At 35.0% G+C, this 17,153-nt stretch overlaps 3 protein-coding genes across 4 annotated transcripts; 1 reads left to right on the top strand and 2 right to left on the bottom strand.

Moving 5' to 3' along the window:
- The first annotated feature begins 1,553 nt into the window (after positions 1-1,553).
- LOC103434987 (high mobility group B protein 14-like) lies at positions 1,554-4,633 on the top strand. Of its 2 annotated transcripts, XM_008373370.4 has the most exons (7): positions 1,587-1,773; positions 2,167-2,336; positions 2,449-2,631; positions 3,378-3,435; positions 3,535-3,579; positions 4,091-4,171; positions 4,282-4,633. In XM_008373370.4, the coding sequence occupies exons 3-7, from the start codon at positions 2,453-2,455 to the stop codon at positions 4,336-4,338; spliced, it is 420 nt and encodes a 139-aa protein (XP_008371592.1). In that variant the 5' UTR covers positions 1,587-1,773; positions 2,167-2,336; positions 2,449-2,452; the 3' UTR covers positions 4,339-4,633. The 2 variants fall into 2 exon arrangements, with proteins under 2 accessions (XP_008371591.1, XP_008371592.1); XM_008373369.4 differs by lacking the exon at positions 2,167-2,336 and having other exon boundaries at positions 1,554-1,773.
- Positions 4,634-4,812: 179 nt separating this feature from the next.
- LOC108173472 (uncharacterized protein ycf23-like) lies at positions 4,813-7,223 on the bottom strand. Its single transcript, XM_017332522.3, has 9 exons — positions 6,819-7,223; positions 6,582-6,647; positions 6,314-6,388; positions 6,167-6,229; positions 5,948-6,007; positions 5,760-5,849; positions 5,568-5,675; positions 5,272-5,394; positions 4,813-5,025 (listed from the first exon to the last, which is right to left on the bottom strand). The coding sequence occupies exons 1-9, from the start codon at positions 7,020-7,022 to the stop codon at positions 4,894-4,896; spliced, it is 921 nt and encodes a 306-aa protein (XP_017188011.1). The 5' UTR covers positions 7,023-7,223; the 3' UTR covers positions 4,813-4,893.
- A 5,756-nt stretch (positions 7,224-12,979) lies between these two features.
- On the bottom strand, positions 12,980-14,909 carry LOC103434980 (agamous-like MADS-box protein AGL29). Its single transcript, XM_008373364.4, has 2 exons — positions 14,328-14,909; positions 12,980-13,252 (listed from the first exon to the last, which is right to left on the bottom strand). The coding sequence occupies exon 1, from the start codon at positions 14,891-14,893 to the stop codon at positions 14,366-14,368; it is 528 nt and encodes a 175-aa protein (XP_008371586.1). The 5' UTR covers positions 14,894-14,909; the 3' UTR covers positions 12,980-13,252; positions 14,328-14,365.
- Positions 14,910-17,153: the final 2,244 nt, after the last annotated feature.

Consider the following 17,153-nt stretch of genomic DNA (forward strand, 5'->3'; position numbering starts at 1 on the left):
TTTGTTCCACAATTGTATATCATTTTAGGTGGTATCTGATATAGATAACCACATCATCTAAATGAATTAGCATTTAATTTCAAACTGTTAATCAATAATTAATAAAAAAATTGCTAATTAAATGATGATTGTCGTGTACGAGAGTCTTGTTCTTCCTTTCCCTATCCCTTATGCTTCTTCTTCCTTTCCTTTTCTTTTTCACGCCAGTTTTTTTATTGATTTATGTTGATTTCCATGATTATGGTCAAGCTTTATAGAATTTACTTGTATATCACAATCACCATTGATTTCTATCTCCAACCTCATGCCCCGTAGCCCCAATCCTCATTCCCCTACAAGTATTTCTATCTCCAATCTTCATTGGTACTCCGTAGTTGTTCATCTCGTGATTTTTTTTGTTTTCTTTTCATACATTTTTTTTTGTGGTTTAAAAGAATGATTTCACCTAATTATTTCATTTAGTAATGCCTAGTAGCTTTCATGTGAATTATGAGTCATAATCAAATTTGTCTATCGGATTAAGGTTCATACCCAATTAAGTTACTAACATCAGAGGGAGATTTTGAAGTGTGCAATTTTCCTTATTTAAGTGTTTTAATTAATAAGAAAATTGAAATTAAATGATATAGCTTATCCAACTCATTTGCCACCTAAGATGGTAAAAAAATGTGATATAAAATTATGGTAAGAATAATATTACTTTTTTTCATTTGTGAATAAAATATCTTAATTAAATAAAGTCGAACATCATGAATTTGAAGATTATTCTGATAAAAATAAAATCATTCAATTGAAGATCGTTTAATCAATCAAATGTATCCAACAAATTGATCGTTGATCATAAATATGTAAAAAAGAAGGCATACATACAAAGTTCTTCAAGATAATTGGTATTTTATGAGATTATATTAGAAGACTGTTTTTATTTCATGGATATTATTTTTAGTTTTTCATAACAGGGATATTGTGTTAAAATTAAGTCAATCCGATTCCTAAACCTAAGTATTTATTTTAGTATTATTTGTGTTCACATATGATTAAGAAGAAATTGGCTTGTATTGTTTGTTGCCGTCAACCAAATAATTTACAAAACAAGTTAAGTTTTGATTTTACCTACAAAATCAAAGACAGAAAAACAAAATCCTTTTCCAGTTTATATATAATTATCGTCCAATGAGTTTTGAATTTTAAGCTATCATAAATTGTTGTGCGAAAAATTGAAACAGACATGATTAAATTGAAATATTTATGCCATTGGGTATTACGGTTTGGTAGGATTCCTCTTCACTTGTAAGTGAAATGTATTAAGTTCGATTATCGCTAAAGACGTAACCACATTAATGCTAACCAATTATGAGACTAAATCCACCATTCCCCCTTATAATATCGTTTATTTAAAAAATGCTCCGTTTCAGTGATTTCTAATTTTTGTTTTATTGTGATTTTAATGTTTGACGGTAGAAATTGGGCCCAGCCTAGTTACCTTGGGCCTGATTAAACCACACAGCCCAACTTCCTGGTGAGACTATCACTCGTTAAGCCGTCACATCAACCACCGTACCCCGCCAAAACGTCGTCGTCCTCTCAGAGTGCTCGCCACGGTCTAATCATCAGTCGTCACTGTGCCTGCCCACTTCCCACACCAACCCACTCACCCGACCCGATTCCACGACCGACGCCAAAAGCCCCGAAGCGAAGAAACATGGCAAAGAAAACTAGCAACTCCCAGCAGTCTCCCTCGTCTTCTTCCTCCGCCACAAAAGCTTCAACTGGGTAATTTTCCTCTACTTTATCTCTTTTCTCACCACATGTTCATCGCTGTTCGTTCAATGCTTTCTGAATTTTTGTTGGGTTTTTGAAAAAACCCATGAAATGATAGAATAAAATAAAATGGAAAAAGAAAGCAAAGATCGTTACTTTCTGCTATTTGGTTAATTGGGTTGTGTTGTTTTGTGTTGAAGAATGTGGGGAACTCCGTACTTGGAGTCTTGGACAAGAAGCTAGGTTAAGCTCAGTTGGGTGGTGGGGTTTGTTCTGTTAGTTTAAATTTGAGAAATTGGAAATTGGTGATTTTATTACTTCTAATTTCGTTCGGTTATTCTTTAGCTTTGTACCCTTTTGAATTTCGAGCAATGCTTAGCGTATACAGTGTATACTTACTCTCAGGCTGCTTGCTGAGGAATTGGGTGATAGAAAAGAAAAAGAGGAAATAGAAGAACTAGGAAGGGAAGGAGCTTTTCAGGGTTATGAGTTGTGTAACTTGTGTGGCTCTGAGTTTCACTTTCAAGAAAATGTTTAGTGATCGTGAGAGGCTGGACTCGATGGAGGGTTTTTAGGTCTGTTGTGCTTTTGATGGTGTGACATTGACGGTTGAATTGTTTGTTTCATTCCTTTTATTCCCGGCCGAGGCATCGGTGGTCGTTGAAAGAAATTCTTCAATCTTTTTAGGGAAATGGTGTTGAAGGTCCAACAAAGTGAGGGGACAAGGAGGTCAACAAGGTTAAGCAGTGTAAACGCGGAGGGAAAGAGAATCGTTTCAGTAAAGAAGTCCAAAACCAAGCAGAAGAAGAAAAGTGCAAAAGTTGATTCCAAGATACCCAAGAAACCGCCAACTGCTTTCTTCTATTTCCTGTATGTACCTCTTTTCGTTCCTGTTTAGCTTTTCATTTATGTTTATTACACATGTTTGATTGTCAACTTGCTGTAACTGATTAAATTTCCAACTTGCTCAATGATTTTGTTGTTTGATTGTCTTAGTCCTGCAAGAACACGTCATCCTTTTGGATTGCTGAAATTGAGTATCCAGATAATGAGACTGACCAACCTCAATCACCCCATGGCCTCAAATTTGGAATTTGCCCCCTCTAATAACGAAAGATATAGAAACTGAAGATCTCTCAACTATCCATAATATGAATACTAAGAACCAGAACCATAATCACGACTGATGATGAAAATTGATATTAAGTTATTTATCAAATCTACAAGGTTTCAGTCAATTTCTGAAATTCAATAGTTGTAACTTTCCATAGAAAATTTTCGGTGAAGTTTTCTAAGTATTAGTCCCCTCATTCTTGTTCAGTATTCTTTGTTTTATTTTCATTGGTACTTCAATCTGAAAAAATAAATCCACGGTTTCTTCGTTTTCAAATTGAATTTCCCTTACTTCTCACTACAGTTATTTTGTCAGTGTAAGGTCAGATTAACCAAAGCTGGTTCTTTGTTGTTCTTTATTTTTTTTGTGATTAATTATAATGTATGCCTCAATGAGAACGCTATTTATCAAGCTCACTCTGAGCACCTTTCTCATATATGAAGAACCAACCATAAACATCTTGAGGTTTTGCTGAGTTAAACTGGTTTTTCTTGTGTTTAAGGGAGGATTATCGTAAGGAACTTCAAGAGCAAAATCCAGGTATCAAGCAAATGCGCGAAGTAAGTTTATGATACGGTAATCCGTTTAACTTTTTGCATGTTTTTCATTGTTGCTCATATCATCAGTTCTCTTGTATATGAATATACTTTCTGATTCAGATTGGAAAGGTGTGTGGAGAGAAGTGGAAAACAATGACATATGAGGTTTGTGGTCTCTTTATACTTTAGTTGGCCTTTTATGTTTTCATTATATTTTTGCTTTACTTTCTCTAAAATTCTGTATTGACGACCGGATGAAGTATGACTTTCAAATCGTGGGTTCTATTTAACCTAATGTTCTGACCTATAGTTTTGGTTAAAATATATGACCCATTTACCAGTATGGACTTGTTTGATGTGTATGCAGTTGTCTTTTTTTACTTAAGCTAATTACTATAGTGGATCTCATCTCGCTTAAATACTGACCCGCCTTGGGTTCGTGAGATTTACAGCTAAGTGATACTGGCTGAATCATGCAACGGTTCTTTCCTAATGACTGTGCGTGGTTCTCACCATTTGGACTATCTTACTTGTTGATCATCTAGTGGCATGAAGCTTCAAATAATATTTTAGCTTTTTGACTGTTTACTAGTTTCCCTAACAATGGTGATTTGGCCAAAAATAGCTTATAGAATTTTGTTCTTCGTTCTTTACTCTCTCTTTCTTCTTATATTAGGAAAAGGTTCAGTATTATGATATAGCCACGGAGAAACGAGCTGAGTTTGAGAAGGCCATGGCAGAATATGCACAAAGAAAGGTAAACATGCTTTGAATGATCTTTATAGTTAATAAGCAGAACCTTATCTTACAAGCAATGCCGAGTGGTGCTGAATTGCAATTTACTAAGCAGATTTCGAACATTTGCAGGAAAGTGGCGAGGATGAAGAAACCGAGGATGAGGAAGAGGAAGATTGGTCTGTCTAAGAAATCATGTTTCCGTATGGTGGAAGTACTCTAGTTGTATGCAAGTCATAGGTCCTGGTCATGTGTCTTTTGTAAAACTGTCTATGCCTGTATCATTCTTGTCCATATCTGTTCACAATTCGAATTTAGTGGTGAATTGGGTATGTACTTTATTTAGTGGAAGATGACAAGTCTAAACCTTACTAGGAACTTCTAGTTTTAGCTGTCACCGGGCAATTGTATCGAATACACTCATTGTCGCGTCATGTTCTTGATTCCTAACAGTTTTCGAGAATATATAACTTCTTTTCCTCTCTTTCTGTTGATTTGTTAGTGTAGTTGGCGAGAACTTCTTTCAATTCTTGCGCAGAATAAGATTCGTCGAGGGCAATCTGGTTGAACAAAAAATGTTCTTGCACCCGATGCTCGGGTCCAAATCGTTCTTGTTCTGTGAAGTTCAGTTTATGCTGCCAAGGAAAACAAGACCCAGAAATCTGAAAGAAAACTGCTGCTCTTATTTATTTGGATATTGTTGCCAACAATGTATGTATATTGCTGCGCTATATGATTACTGGATTACAGTTTCAAAACTTGTTCTTCAGCTGCAGTGAGCCTACCAGCTGAAGCTCCTAATGAATTGGAAATACTCCTCACTTCTGCAATCATTGCAACCACATCATTGAGCTTGTTCACGGCTGAGCCGATGCCCTACATCCGAAAATGATGAAACAACCAGTAAGTTAACCACACAAAAATAGCTAGACAACATACTTCAGTGTTGACGGATTTGGACGGCAGGGCAAAGTGAGACGGGAAGTACGCTTATCAGGCGCAAAGTATCACGAATTCAGTTTCAGAGGGTTAAAGTGAGATTCGCGTTGAGTTTGAGAGGGTCAACAAGTAAGCTTTTGATGAAATGTGCATGTTACAGAAGCAGGTTCATGGTTTACATACCACACCAGCAGCTCCTGCTGCTATTGCCATTGGGGCTGTAACTGCACTCAGTCCGGATGAACACATTACCGGAATCTTGACAGCACGGGATATCGAATATGCTGCTGCCAATGTTGGTGTTGCCTAAAACATGAAATACTATCATCAAATGTGTCCTGGAATAAAACTGGTTGCATGTGTTCAATCCCAAGTTCTTGTTTTATATTCTCGTTTGGTCTACTCAGGCTCGTCTGGAGCCTAAGATTAGATTGGATAACTCGTAACAGTTAAGGTATGTGTAGGTTAACTCGTATTACCTTCTCGACCAAACCAAGAACACCTGATTTCGAAGGACTAGTACATTTTCCTCCTTCGGTTTGAATGATGTCAACACCTTCCTGCTCCAGCATCTCTGCAAGCTTGACCTGTACATTGATTCAACTACCTTGGTTAAACCAAATACATCGTACCAACACGCATCGATAGTCACTTTCAGCAATGATTCCGACCTGATCTGGAAGGCTTAGTGTATGAGGTACAGTGACTGATAAGGTCACAGATGGAAGAATCCTCTTGGTCTCCTTTGTCAGATTCAAAATCTGCAAAGGAACTCAACAGAATACAACAAGAGAATCCGATTAGTACACTTATAGCGCTATGTTTTTCGTAATTTGCAAGGTAACAAATGTGGTACCACCTGCTCCGAAGTGAAAACCACTCCCATCTCGTAAAAGGAGTCATAGTTTCCAATCTCAACCTGCAAAAGCCATCAAATTGATCATATCAACACAAACCGAAAAGCGCATAGCAATATTGTTCTGAAACGATTTAGCAGTCCCTCGGAGGGAACCAGGTCACATAATCAAATTCTTGGCCTGAAATGTATGGTACGAAAGGGGTTAGTTTGTAGTCGAACCATCAGTGCTCCTGCTTCAACCGCAGCTGGAAATGCCGCTGGATCCACAGAAGAAACACAAACCTGCACAAGGAAGACATCCTTATACATGCAACCTACGGTTGGAAAATGATGATCACGATACGCTTAGAAAGCATATGAAAATACCGGAAGAGAAGTTAAATCGATAGCAAGCTTCACCAACTCCGGGTCACAGGCTATATCCACATGAGTTGCTCCTCCCTATAGATACAATGACACATGACAACATGACATAAAAAGTTCAACATTTGCTCGGAAATTCGATGATATTTGACACCACAATCAATGTGGTCTAACATATTCAAATCCCTTGGTTCAAAAACATAATCTGTTTTTGTTTAGCGAGTTCATCATTAGTTCATAACTTCATCTATAAACGGAGTAAGAAACAAACCTGCTCAGCGGCAGTAACGACTGATGCAACATTTTCTTTGTCAAAATTCTGCAATCCTGAAATAATCTGAAAAAACACAGTAACATCAGAATTCTTGGATATCAAGACATGGTTATTAAATTGCAGAACCGAAAAGTATTTTTCTTTTTAGCTTCTCCACGTTCCCCAGCAACCAAACAAAGCAAAACACGATAATAATGCCACGGTACAGTCAACGGGAAGTAGGATTCGCTTTACCTTGAGAGCTCTGCGTTCATGAAAGTCCCTGAGGACTGATTCCTTGGTAGCTGACAGAAGTGCTTTTGTGGTTAAAGTGGCTCTTTTTTTGAGAGCCAAACATGGCCTTGAAGGCAGAGAGTTACCCAGAAGAGGGTTGTGGTGGGTAGGTCTGAAACTGGATAGAGAGGGTGGTGAAGTTTGTAGGCAGATTGAGGCCTGCATCTCTACTCTGGCTGTAGGTTTTCAGGGGGTAGAAGTTGGAGGGAAAGGGATAAGAGAGGTTTGGCAGTGGCAGATAAAATGTTTCAGAAGAAGATAATTTGGCTGCCACCTCAACATAAATACTATGCTATGTAATTATTTATACTTATTTAGCTTTTTAGCCTTGGCAATGAAAACTGATAGATGTGATTCTTGAGTTTGTTTACTACTCATTCCGTGAAAAATTTGTCAATATTGTTGTTAAATAGTCATGTGAACGATCACGTGACCACCTTTATAAGAGTATTTTTGTCAAACCAACATCTCTACTTAACGAGGATATTGAAAGTGTTTTCACAGAATAACCAAATGATTTATGATAGACAAACTCAGAATACCACTTCTATAAATTTTCAATGTTAAGTACCACTTCTATAAATTTTCAATGTTAAGTTCTAAAGTGAGAAGTTAAATCAATCTCAGTAATAATTTTAGCTAAAAAGCCTACATATGTTGTATCATTATTTGTATTTATAGAGATAAAAACCACATACATTGGTGGGCCTTAGACCATCTCCAAATGAAATGTCAAATTTTGAACATAAAATTTAAATTTTGATAGTTTATGTGGCACTTTGACATCTTTTAAAGTTTTTTTCTCCAACCGATATGTCAAATTAAATTATTATTTTATTATTTTATAAAATAAATTATTAAACTAATTAAAATTTAATAAATGACATTTAAAGTTTAATCAGTAATCTGTTCACCTTCCTTGATTAAAAAGAAAAAAAAAGTAGGATAATTGGATCGGTCGACTCAACATTAATTATAATAACTTATTAAACTAATTAAAAATTAATAAAAAACATTTGAAGCTGTTGTCAAACCTCTTTTGTTGTCAATCCATGTCATCGCCACATAGGATTTAACATTTTGGTTGGAGAATATTAATCTGATTTTTTTTTGCTGTTATAACTGATATGTACATTTTGACATCTTCTTTGAAGATGCTCTTACCTCTATTAGAAAGATAATACAAATAGGAGATAAATATAATATTACTCTTTAAACGATAGATGGAGCCTGGAGAAGATATTACCAAGTTGACAGGGAAAATTACCATAAAAAAGAAGAGGAGAACGTGACACTCCAATATTTCTATCCCTTATCATATGTAAAATTACATATAATACCCTTGTATCTTCCAAGATAAAATTAATAAAACACTCTTGGTTTGCTAATTTGGTTTTAGAAGATTCATTCTGTTCAAACTAAAATGCGGCAACGGCTTGTAGCTCAAAGAATTAAAAGTGTTTAACTTTACATACGAAGTCCTGCGTTTAATCTTACCCTTGCAATGTATATAAAAAAATTCTAACATATAATAATATCATCCGAGTAACGTTCTATGCTAATAATACATAGATATGTGTAGATAAATAAAAGTGGCACCGACATCCGTAGTCAAGAATTTCTCCAATAGAGTAGGCAATGACATTAAATATGTACAATTCAAAGTAACTTTGCAGAATGACAAAACGAATTTCCTGAATTAAATTGCAGAAAACGAAGTCAGAATTCATGAAGAAAACAAAGAGTTAACTGATCATTAACATTGTACATAAACATAATAAGCATATTAGCAACGCCAGCATGACAGAACCAATATCCTTCCCAGAAAAAGAAAAAAAAAAACCTTAATCCATTTAGCCAGCAACTTGATCTGTCAACTATACCCTTCTTGAAGCAACATAGAAAACCAAGTACAAAGAGAGTCGGAAGAACACCAAAATCCTCTCAAAAATGGCATCCGCAAAACAAGTAGAAGAAACAGATTCTGAGCAGCAAAACCACGGCCTCGAACGCCGCCACGATCTTGAAAACCACATCATCGTAAAAGGAAAGCTGCAGATTCAGCGGCCGGAACTTGAAGGCAGACCCCAAATACTTCCACCTCAAACTCCACGACTCTTTCTTCATCCTCTTAAAGAACAACCACCTCTTCTTTCCCCCACCCGCCATCTTCTGTTTCACTCTCTCTCTCTAGATTTCCGCCCTTCTCTGCCTTCTCCTTTCTGGTTTTTTGGTTTGGGGGATGTGGTGGTTTTATCTGGGGTGGGGAAATATTCGGTTTCTTAGAAGGCAAGTTCTCTAGAAGGTAGGGAGATTGAGGGAATTTTGCGGCGAGGAAAGGGTGTTTTGGGAAAGTTGATGGGGTGTGGGGTAAGCGATGACTGAATTGCTCCGCGTTTTGACGGTCAAGGGGAGTAGAAGACGTGGGGGAGTGGAATTATGAGTTGTATGGGTGCCTCCAGTAGAAAATTATACAATCAAGACCAATCTTAGGAAATGTCTTCATTCCACTCCAAGGAACCCTGGACTAATATATGATGAGCTGTTTCTTGGTGGCTTTTTTTTTTTTTCTTCTTCTTTTTTACTTTTTTTCTTTAATAAAGTTGTGAAAAGATGAGCAACGTCACCATAACGGTACACCGTCACAATGTTATCCAGTGTCAATAAAATATGCAAAAAATTTTGTCTACACATTATAATTTCATACGAAACGCCGCATGGCAATATACTATGTCCTGTAATTTTTTTTTAATGTCTTAGCTCCTCTCCGTGTATAAAAGTACAAGGATTACGATTTCATTATAATTTCTACCGTATACATGAAGGAATTGGCTACAACATTTACATAAATTGAATACAATCATTATTTGAAGGTCAGATAGTAATTAGATTGAATACATATAAATATTGTAGCTGAATCCGTAACGAAGAAAAAAACCGCAATTACAAACCAACGTAGATGAGTAAGGTGTGAAAAGAGAGAAAACATAGTCGGGGACAGAAAATTTGAGTGCATTAAAGAAAAGGGAAATAAAAGGAAAATAACTTCAATATTCATTTTTAATGTAATTAAGAAAAAATTGAGTAGGGTAACAATTTGGGTACCATTTCACGTAAATATAACTTTCAATATAGCACATGAGTTCACCTTTTTGTGAAAGTGGACTCTCTCCAAATGCGATAGAAGAAAGAAGTTATTGACTTAGCTAAGTTGGACAGAGCAATGTGCTTACCTCTTTGTACTCACATTCGATTCTCTTTTCCGTAGATTAGATGAATTTAAAATACATTCTCCTATTGTTTGTAAAACAACCAAATGCAATTGAAAGTTAATTTCTGAAAATTAGTTTAACTCAAAAAATTTGATGGCGATGTTTTATATAGGCCTGGTAAACGAATCTTGTTTATTGTGTTCATGTCATACTCGTTATTTTAATGAGTTTTTAATAGGTGACTCGTTAATAGGTTGTGGTATTTCGTGTCGAATTAACAAGTAGTACAAGAAATTGCCAGAACTAATTTTTTAGAAAAAGAAGGGAAAAGCAGACAGAATTACGTACACAATTGACAATTGGCATGTATGGAACTCCATTCAGTTCGTTCTAAAGTAATTGGGACGGTGGAGTAGGAAACAAATTACTTGGGCGACACATCACACATACTGTCATACATGAAGTAGATAGCTTAACTAGCTAGCCATATTATTCTCTTGGGATCTTATACTCCCGAAAGTGAAAAAGCAAGGGAATTTCACAGCCATGGTATTTGAAATTCCCTTCAATGATTTTTAGCTAGATGTGAGAGGATTTAGATAAACTTGAGCTTAATTATGAAGTTTTTGGGCATGAAAGATTCTTATTTTGCTTAATCTTTAGTTAACGAAGAAAGTTGATGTTCTATTATAAAACTAATTGACAATATGAGTATAGTTCAATTATTTATAAGCACATGTAAGACTTTTTTTTTCTCCGATGTGAGATCCATACTCTTAATAAATAGTGACACATGTCACATAATATTAGATTCGACTCTCGTAAATGAAGAGTTTGATACTAATAATTGATACATTTAGCTTGAATATCTTACCTGTTAATGTAAATATGTGGTCGTATCATAAAAGAAAAGTAGCTAACCACTAATACCATGCTGCCTAACTTGTTCTCCTAGCTAGCTAATCCAGGAGATCAGCAATATAATAACAGGCTAGCAGTAGTTAATTTGTATATTATTTAGATGCTCCAAAATAAACAAATGAAGAGTGTAGTCCAAAATATCTATAAAAAATGAAGTCAGGAAATAGATAGCTAGCTAGTTTGTCCATCCCATTGGAACTCCAGGACATATAAGAAATGCTTACTCTGTTTTGCCAAAAGTTTCAACAACAAAATATTCCGAGTATTCCATGTCTATTTCATCTATCGTCTGCTCATATGCCTGCAATTCCGTTTATATTTTGAATTATTTGTTATAGTTCCCACAATTTAGGTAGCTCCACATGTACGTTTCATTTGCCTTTGTAGGCTTTGGTCTCCCAGTGTCTAAGGGTTGGTTTGGTATTGCTGTGCTTTGAAAAAAAGTTGTTTGTGCTGTGTTGTGAGAATAAACAGCTGTGAAATAAAGCAACAGAGTATTTGGTAAATTGTTTTGTAAAAATGCTTTTGAAAAAAAAAGCAGTATTATAGTGTTTGGTAAACTTTTATGTAAAACAGATGTGAAAAAGTCGGTTTTTCAAAGCTGGGTTTTGCAGCTTCTTGTTTTTGGCTTTTTTCACCCAAAACTGTGAAAAAAAGCTGAAGCTGAATGTTTACCAAACACAAAAATAGCTCCCAGCTTTTTTTTATACCAGCTTTTTTTTTCAAAATCACCTCAGTACCAAACCAAGCCTAAGACACCCAGTTTTTAAAATATTAGTATGGTAAAAATATTGGTATCAGTAAAAATATTGGTATATAAATTTGTAGAAATATCGATAAAATTGATATCAGTTGCATTTGATGGAAATGATGGAAGTTTGCTAAAAAACTTGGAAACTTAAAATGAAAATTTAGGGAATGTCAACACTAGTTTAGAAGAAGTATAAGAGTTTCACTGATATTTAACCAAAATTAAAGATTTTCTCCGATAAGGACTTCACCCCACCTCCTCTCCATATATTTCTCTAATTTTTCAAACACATAAGACACCACATTATCATCCGTACCATGCATGTTCTTTTCTAGATTAAGGTATCAATTAAGAGTTTATATTTAAGTCTATCTTTATTTTGATTTACTATTCATTATATACTTGCTTTTCGAGATACAAAGCTACTAGGTATCTTTTTATTTTTCAATGTTTTCACCATTTACATGGATGATCCATATCTTTTTTATATATAAAGTCTTTTGTTTATTGATATCTAATTAAATTAGACTAAGCTATGGATAGAAAGATTCAAATTTGAGAGCACCACTGGCCTAATAGTAAAATTTTTATTAATATTTTGCAACTATTATATATAGGAAAATTAAGCTTACTAGTCCTTTTACAAATACACCAACAAAAAATAGTCCTGCTTTCAACATGCAATCTTTACTATTCGTCTTCGATGAAAACATTCGATATTGTGTCAATAAGCTATCTACCAATATTGTGTCGTGAATGTATTAATATTATGTCAATAATATACTAATTTAATTAAAGATATTTTTGTCAAAGAGGGCTAGGAAAGGCTGCATTTTTACAGCAGGATTATCTTTGGTTGATGGATTTGTAAAAGGGCCACTAAGCCCAATTTCCTTAATATATGTGAGGAAGAACTAAAAACTATATGTTTAAATAATTAGCTTAACCAAAACAAAAATGGCTTAAATAATTAAAATACATTACAAAGTGAAACATACAAAAGTATCTCTTGTTCGTGGTTGGAATGTAAGGGTATGTGTATGTGTATATATATATCCCACAATTATATATATTCTCTCAAATATATATGTCCAAACCATTACTAGGAGAGTTTTAATGCCATTAATCTCCGGTAAGTATACAACTAATTTACATACACCCGGGCTTATGAGTCTTGTAAGAAAACTCATCACGAGCTCTTATCAAATGATGAGTGCTATAGGCATAAAGATTTACGCACTACTATTTTTTTATTCAGACTTTGCGTCTGCTTATTATGCAGACAACACATATTTATGAAGAAATTATAGTACGGTACAATAGTACCACGTCACTTGTGATACTTCCATTCAAAATCTGACAGCGATAAACAGACACACACATAGGCTTCCCTCATCCTCAGTCTCTCCGCCGGCAAATAGCAGCAGCATCTGCAATCAGCCTTGGTTTGGTTCACTGGTCGCTTGCACGTGCCGGGAAGGTTAGGGGTAAGACCCCGAAGGTCGCCAACTCTGTTTATAAAAATAATTTTATAGGCATCAATCTTTTCTCAATTGAGATTAAAATTTACATAGAAAGAAAAAGATAAACAGGGGGAGACAAAGAGCAGGAGGAGAGAGAGGAAGGAAAAGAGATGGAGAGTCCGGTGTCCAGAGGCAGGTTTTTTACTCTATTTTCAGTTTTTTTTTTATTTCTTAATTTAATTTTTTGAAAGAGACAAAATGAATTTCAAATCCAAGTGTAAAAATAAATTACACATGTCAAAGTATCACATCCACGTGGTGATACTGTAGTAGTTAATAATTTCTCGTATAAATAATGTTAAGGAGATTAAATTTACAAACTAAATGATATGTCACTAAATGAGTAAGTCCAATATCAAAATATAGAGAAAATAAAATATAATATATAAGATTATGGTTTCACTCTTAATAACACCAAGACCTTTTGTTGAAAAGTACTATACATAGCAATAGTAAATAAGTTAGGACACTATTGGTGTGGTTAGGAGTGAGTCAATGACTCGTCTCTCTAAATATCCGACATGGTATCAAAGCGGGTTTGATTGTGGGTCTTGTGGGTCCATGTCGTGCTCGAGTTACTAGGTTTAATGTAACACCATGCTTTCGTGCTTAATGTCCGATGTGAGATTGGTTGCACGTGTGACCACTATGTAGTGATCTCACGTAAGGGGACAAGTTAAATATAAGTCTCACATCAAGGAATTGAGAAAATAAAATACAATATATGAGTGTATGGTTTTACTTCTAATAACACCGAAGACTTTTTGGTAAAACTCAATACTTAAGAATAAGTCATTAAATTGAGACAATATCAGTATAATTAGAAGTGAATGAATGATCCGTCTCTTTAAATATCTGACACCCACGACACAACCCAACAATAGAAGCACACAAAACATTTCTTCCAACAGACAATTGAAAATGATATAATATATAAGCAACCACATATGTCCTTCCCCCCATTTCACATATTAGGAAATTCCATCTCAGGTACAAGCAAAATTAATCTACCTAACACCAGCATCACACAAGCGCAGAAAGACATTCATTCCCTACAGTTTACCTAATTAAGGTCTGTCATTTTTAGCAACAGTAGTCATATCAGTCTCTCCTGTCATTTGCCAGGAGCAGTAGCGAAGACGATGCCTCCACCTCACTGGCTCTTTCTTTCACGGTCTCGCGCAGCGCCTCCAGCGACGCCTTCATTTTTCGAAGATCTGCCCGGCTCAGCTCACGAAAGCTCGGCGGTTTGCTTTTGAGTGGCAAACCCCTTGCTTTCAGTACAGCCTTGTCAAGCACAAGTCCTCTTTTCTTCTCAGCCTCCAACTGGCTGTCCATGTCCTCCAGTTGCTGGTTAAGCCTCCCCGCTTTTTCATCATTCTTTGAAACCCTAAATTTTGATTTAGGGCACTCCTCATTTAGAAACCTATCTGCGATAGACTCCACATTCGGGTGCCCAAACGAGAAGGGCTTACCTCCCGGAGAGAAAACAAGGACGGCAATCTCAGCGCCGCACAGGATGGCGAGCTCGTTTGCTTTCTTGAACACGCCACTCCTGCGCTTGGAGAAGGTCACCTGCCTAGAGCTGCTATCCTCCACCACTTTCATCTCAATTTTTCTCCTCCCCATGGCTAATGTTTTTTTTTGGGGGGGGGGGGGGGGGAGGGGATTTTTATTGAAAAATTTATGGGGAAGTTGATGTAAGTGAAGGAGTATATATAGGGCTTGAGATATAAGTACCCCAAGTAATGATTCAATGTTTCTAATATTGGTTTTTAGCCCTTAATTTTATGAGAAAATTGCTGATATAGAAAGATATTAAATTTTATATTATCTTTCCTTTTTCTTTTTGAAAATTTCCATATTGCCACTTTGGGTTGGCATCATTGAATTCAAATTTTGCACTCCATATTCTGGAATTGAATGAGGAAAAAAAATTTGGATTACAAATTAGGTAAGCTCTCTTTTTGTAGCTATCCAATTGTTTGAGTTTTCCAATATAAATGGCAGTTATAACTTAAAAAGGAAAATGAGATGTGAATTTTTTCAATGACGGACACGATAAACGCACAATTTTTAAAAAAATTCACGTAATTTTGTTGTATTAGGTCCGTTGTTTTCATTTAATTTATCTAATTCAAGAGCCATAAATTAAAAAATAGGTGTAAAAAGTCAAAAAGAGTGAAAATTATCACAAAGTAATAAATTTGTTAGGTCCATGGATAGTGTGATAACGCGTGGCCTCTAAACTGGCAAGGGGAAAGTCCAATGAACATGGTTACCAATTACAATTAACTTACCATTCTTTAATTGCCAACGATGTTTTTCCTTAAATGATATTTCCTTGACTGTCTTATAGTTTTTGGCAGGTGTTTTATTTTAATTTTGTAAATAAACATCTCTGTTTAATATTTTCATTTTATTCTTTATAAAATGATATTAGAAGTGAAGGTTAGGATTAAGCACCCAATGGATCAAAGTAAAAGGAATGTCACTTGGCTGTACTGTATTACTGGTTGATCTCATGTTTCATCTTAGAAACTTACTTTTTATCAACTAAATAATCTAACTGCAAAAGATTTGTAACTTAATTTGTTGGGCTAAAGGTCTTGAGTTCAGTTTCCCCTCCACTAATATTGGTTGTTAAAAAAAAAAAATAGTGGTGCTTTCTCTAGTTGGTCAGATGAGATTGCAATGTGTTTTAAAGTACATATTTTGGTAAACCTAATAAGTCACGTGGGGACCAATCACGTTTACAATATATATTTCTGTTTCATGTGCTACCAAATTATTTGATAAGAGAAAATGTCACTTGAGAGCCTAGAAATTAGACCATGAACCATGATGGGTACGTTCGGTGAAATATTTTCGAATTTCAAGGCATTTATGTAAATAAAGATGAAATGGGTCAGAAAAAAGTTTAACAAGAGGAATTAAAATACACTACATATTACAAAAAGTATGATAGAAGAATTTGGAAATGATTGCTTGAAAGAGTCATTTATAAATCTCTATACATTATTTTGTAATGCTTATACGTGCATTTTCTAATTCATCTATTCTAAAATTTTATGAATTTCTTCTTTGTATAAAACTTCAAACACGGATCCCAAACATCGGAAGTGATGCCCTTGAAACTAGAGTGACATGAGATCATCGATTGCATGTGTTGAAGTCAAGGGAAAAGAGGGCACATAATTAGAAACCAGTGGAAACAAGATCGATATTATGTAATTGGTGGTGGTGGCTTGGCTTTTAACGCTAATTCTATTTAAATACACAAAATAAATATATTTGTTGATATGTGGATATCCACATAAATGGTATGGACAATAAGTATGTAACTTTTGTGTATCTAGCTAAAATTATTCTAAAAACAATAGAAGCATATTTGACATTATTTATGCAACAAATTGGTATTTACTGGACTATATATGCAACAAATAAGTATTTACTCCTTACACGCATCATGTCTGCATGATGGCCTGTTTGTGACTATTTCTCCAAAAGAGATTTTTCTTGATAATTACAGTGCTTATGGATCATGCAAGCGTTTTTTGGAAAAACACATGTGATGAGATGCTTTATGGCAAAAGGCATATCAAATTTTTTTGAAAAAATGTATCCTCTTGAATTTTTTATAAAAATTACAACACTTGTCTCCAATAAAAATATGTTTAGCAAGACCGCTTATGAGCACAAGTCACAAATGTCAAATACATACATTAGTCATTTAATTTTGATTATGTTGAAATATGATCAAGAAACTTCTACTCCTGGTTCAATTACTCATATAACTGAATTAAAATGCAAGTAATAATTATAATTAAACAAAAAGTAAATCTACATAAACTCATGTGGGCGCAACAATTGAAATTACTAAGTAATA

The sequence above is a fragment of the Malus domestica genome, chromosome 05 (genome assembly GCF_042453785.1).
Source record: "Malus domestica chromosome 05, GDT2T_hap1".
NCBI lineage: Eukaryota > Viridiplantae > Streptophyta > Magnoliopsida > Rosales > Rosaceae > Malus > Malus domestica.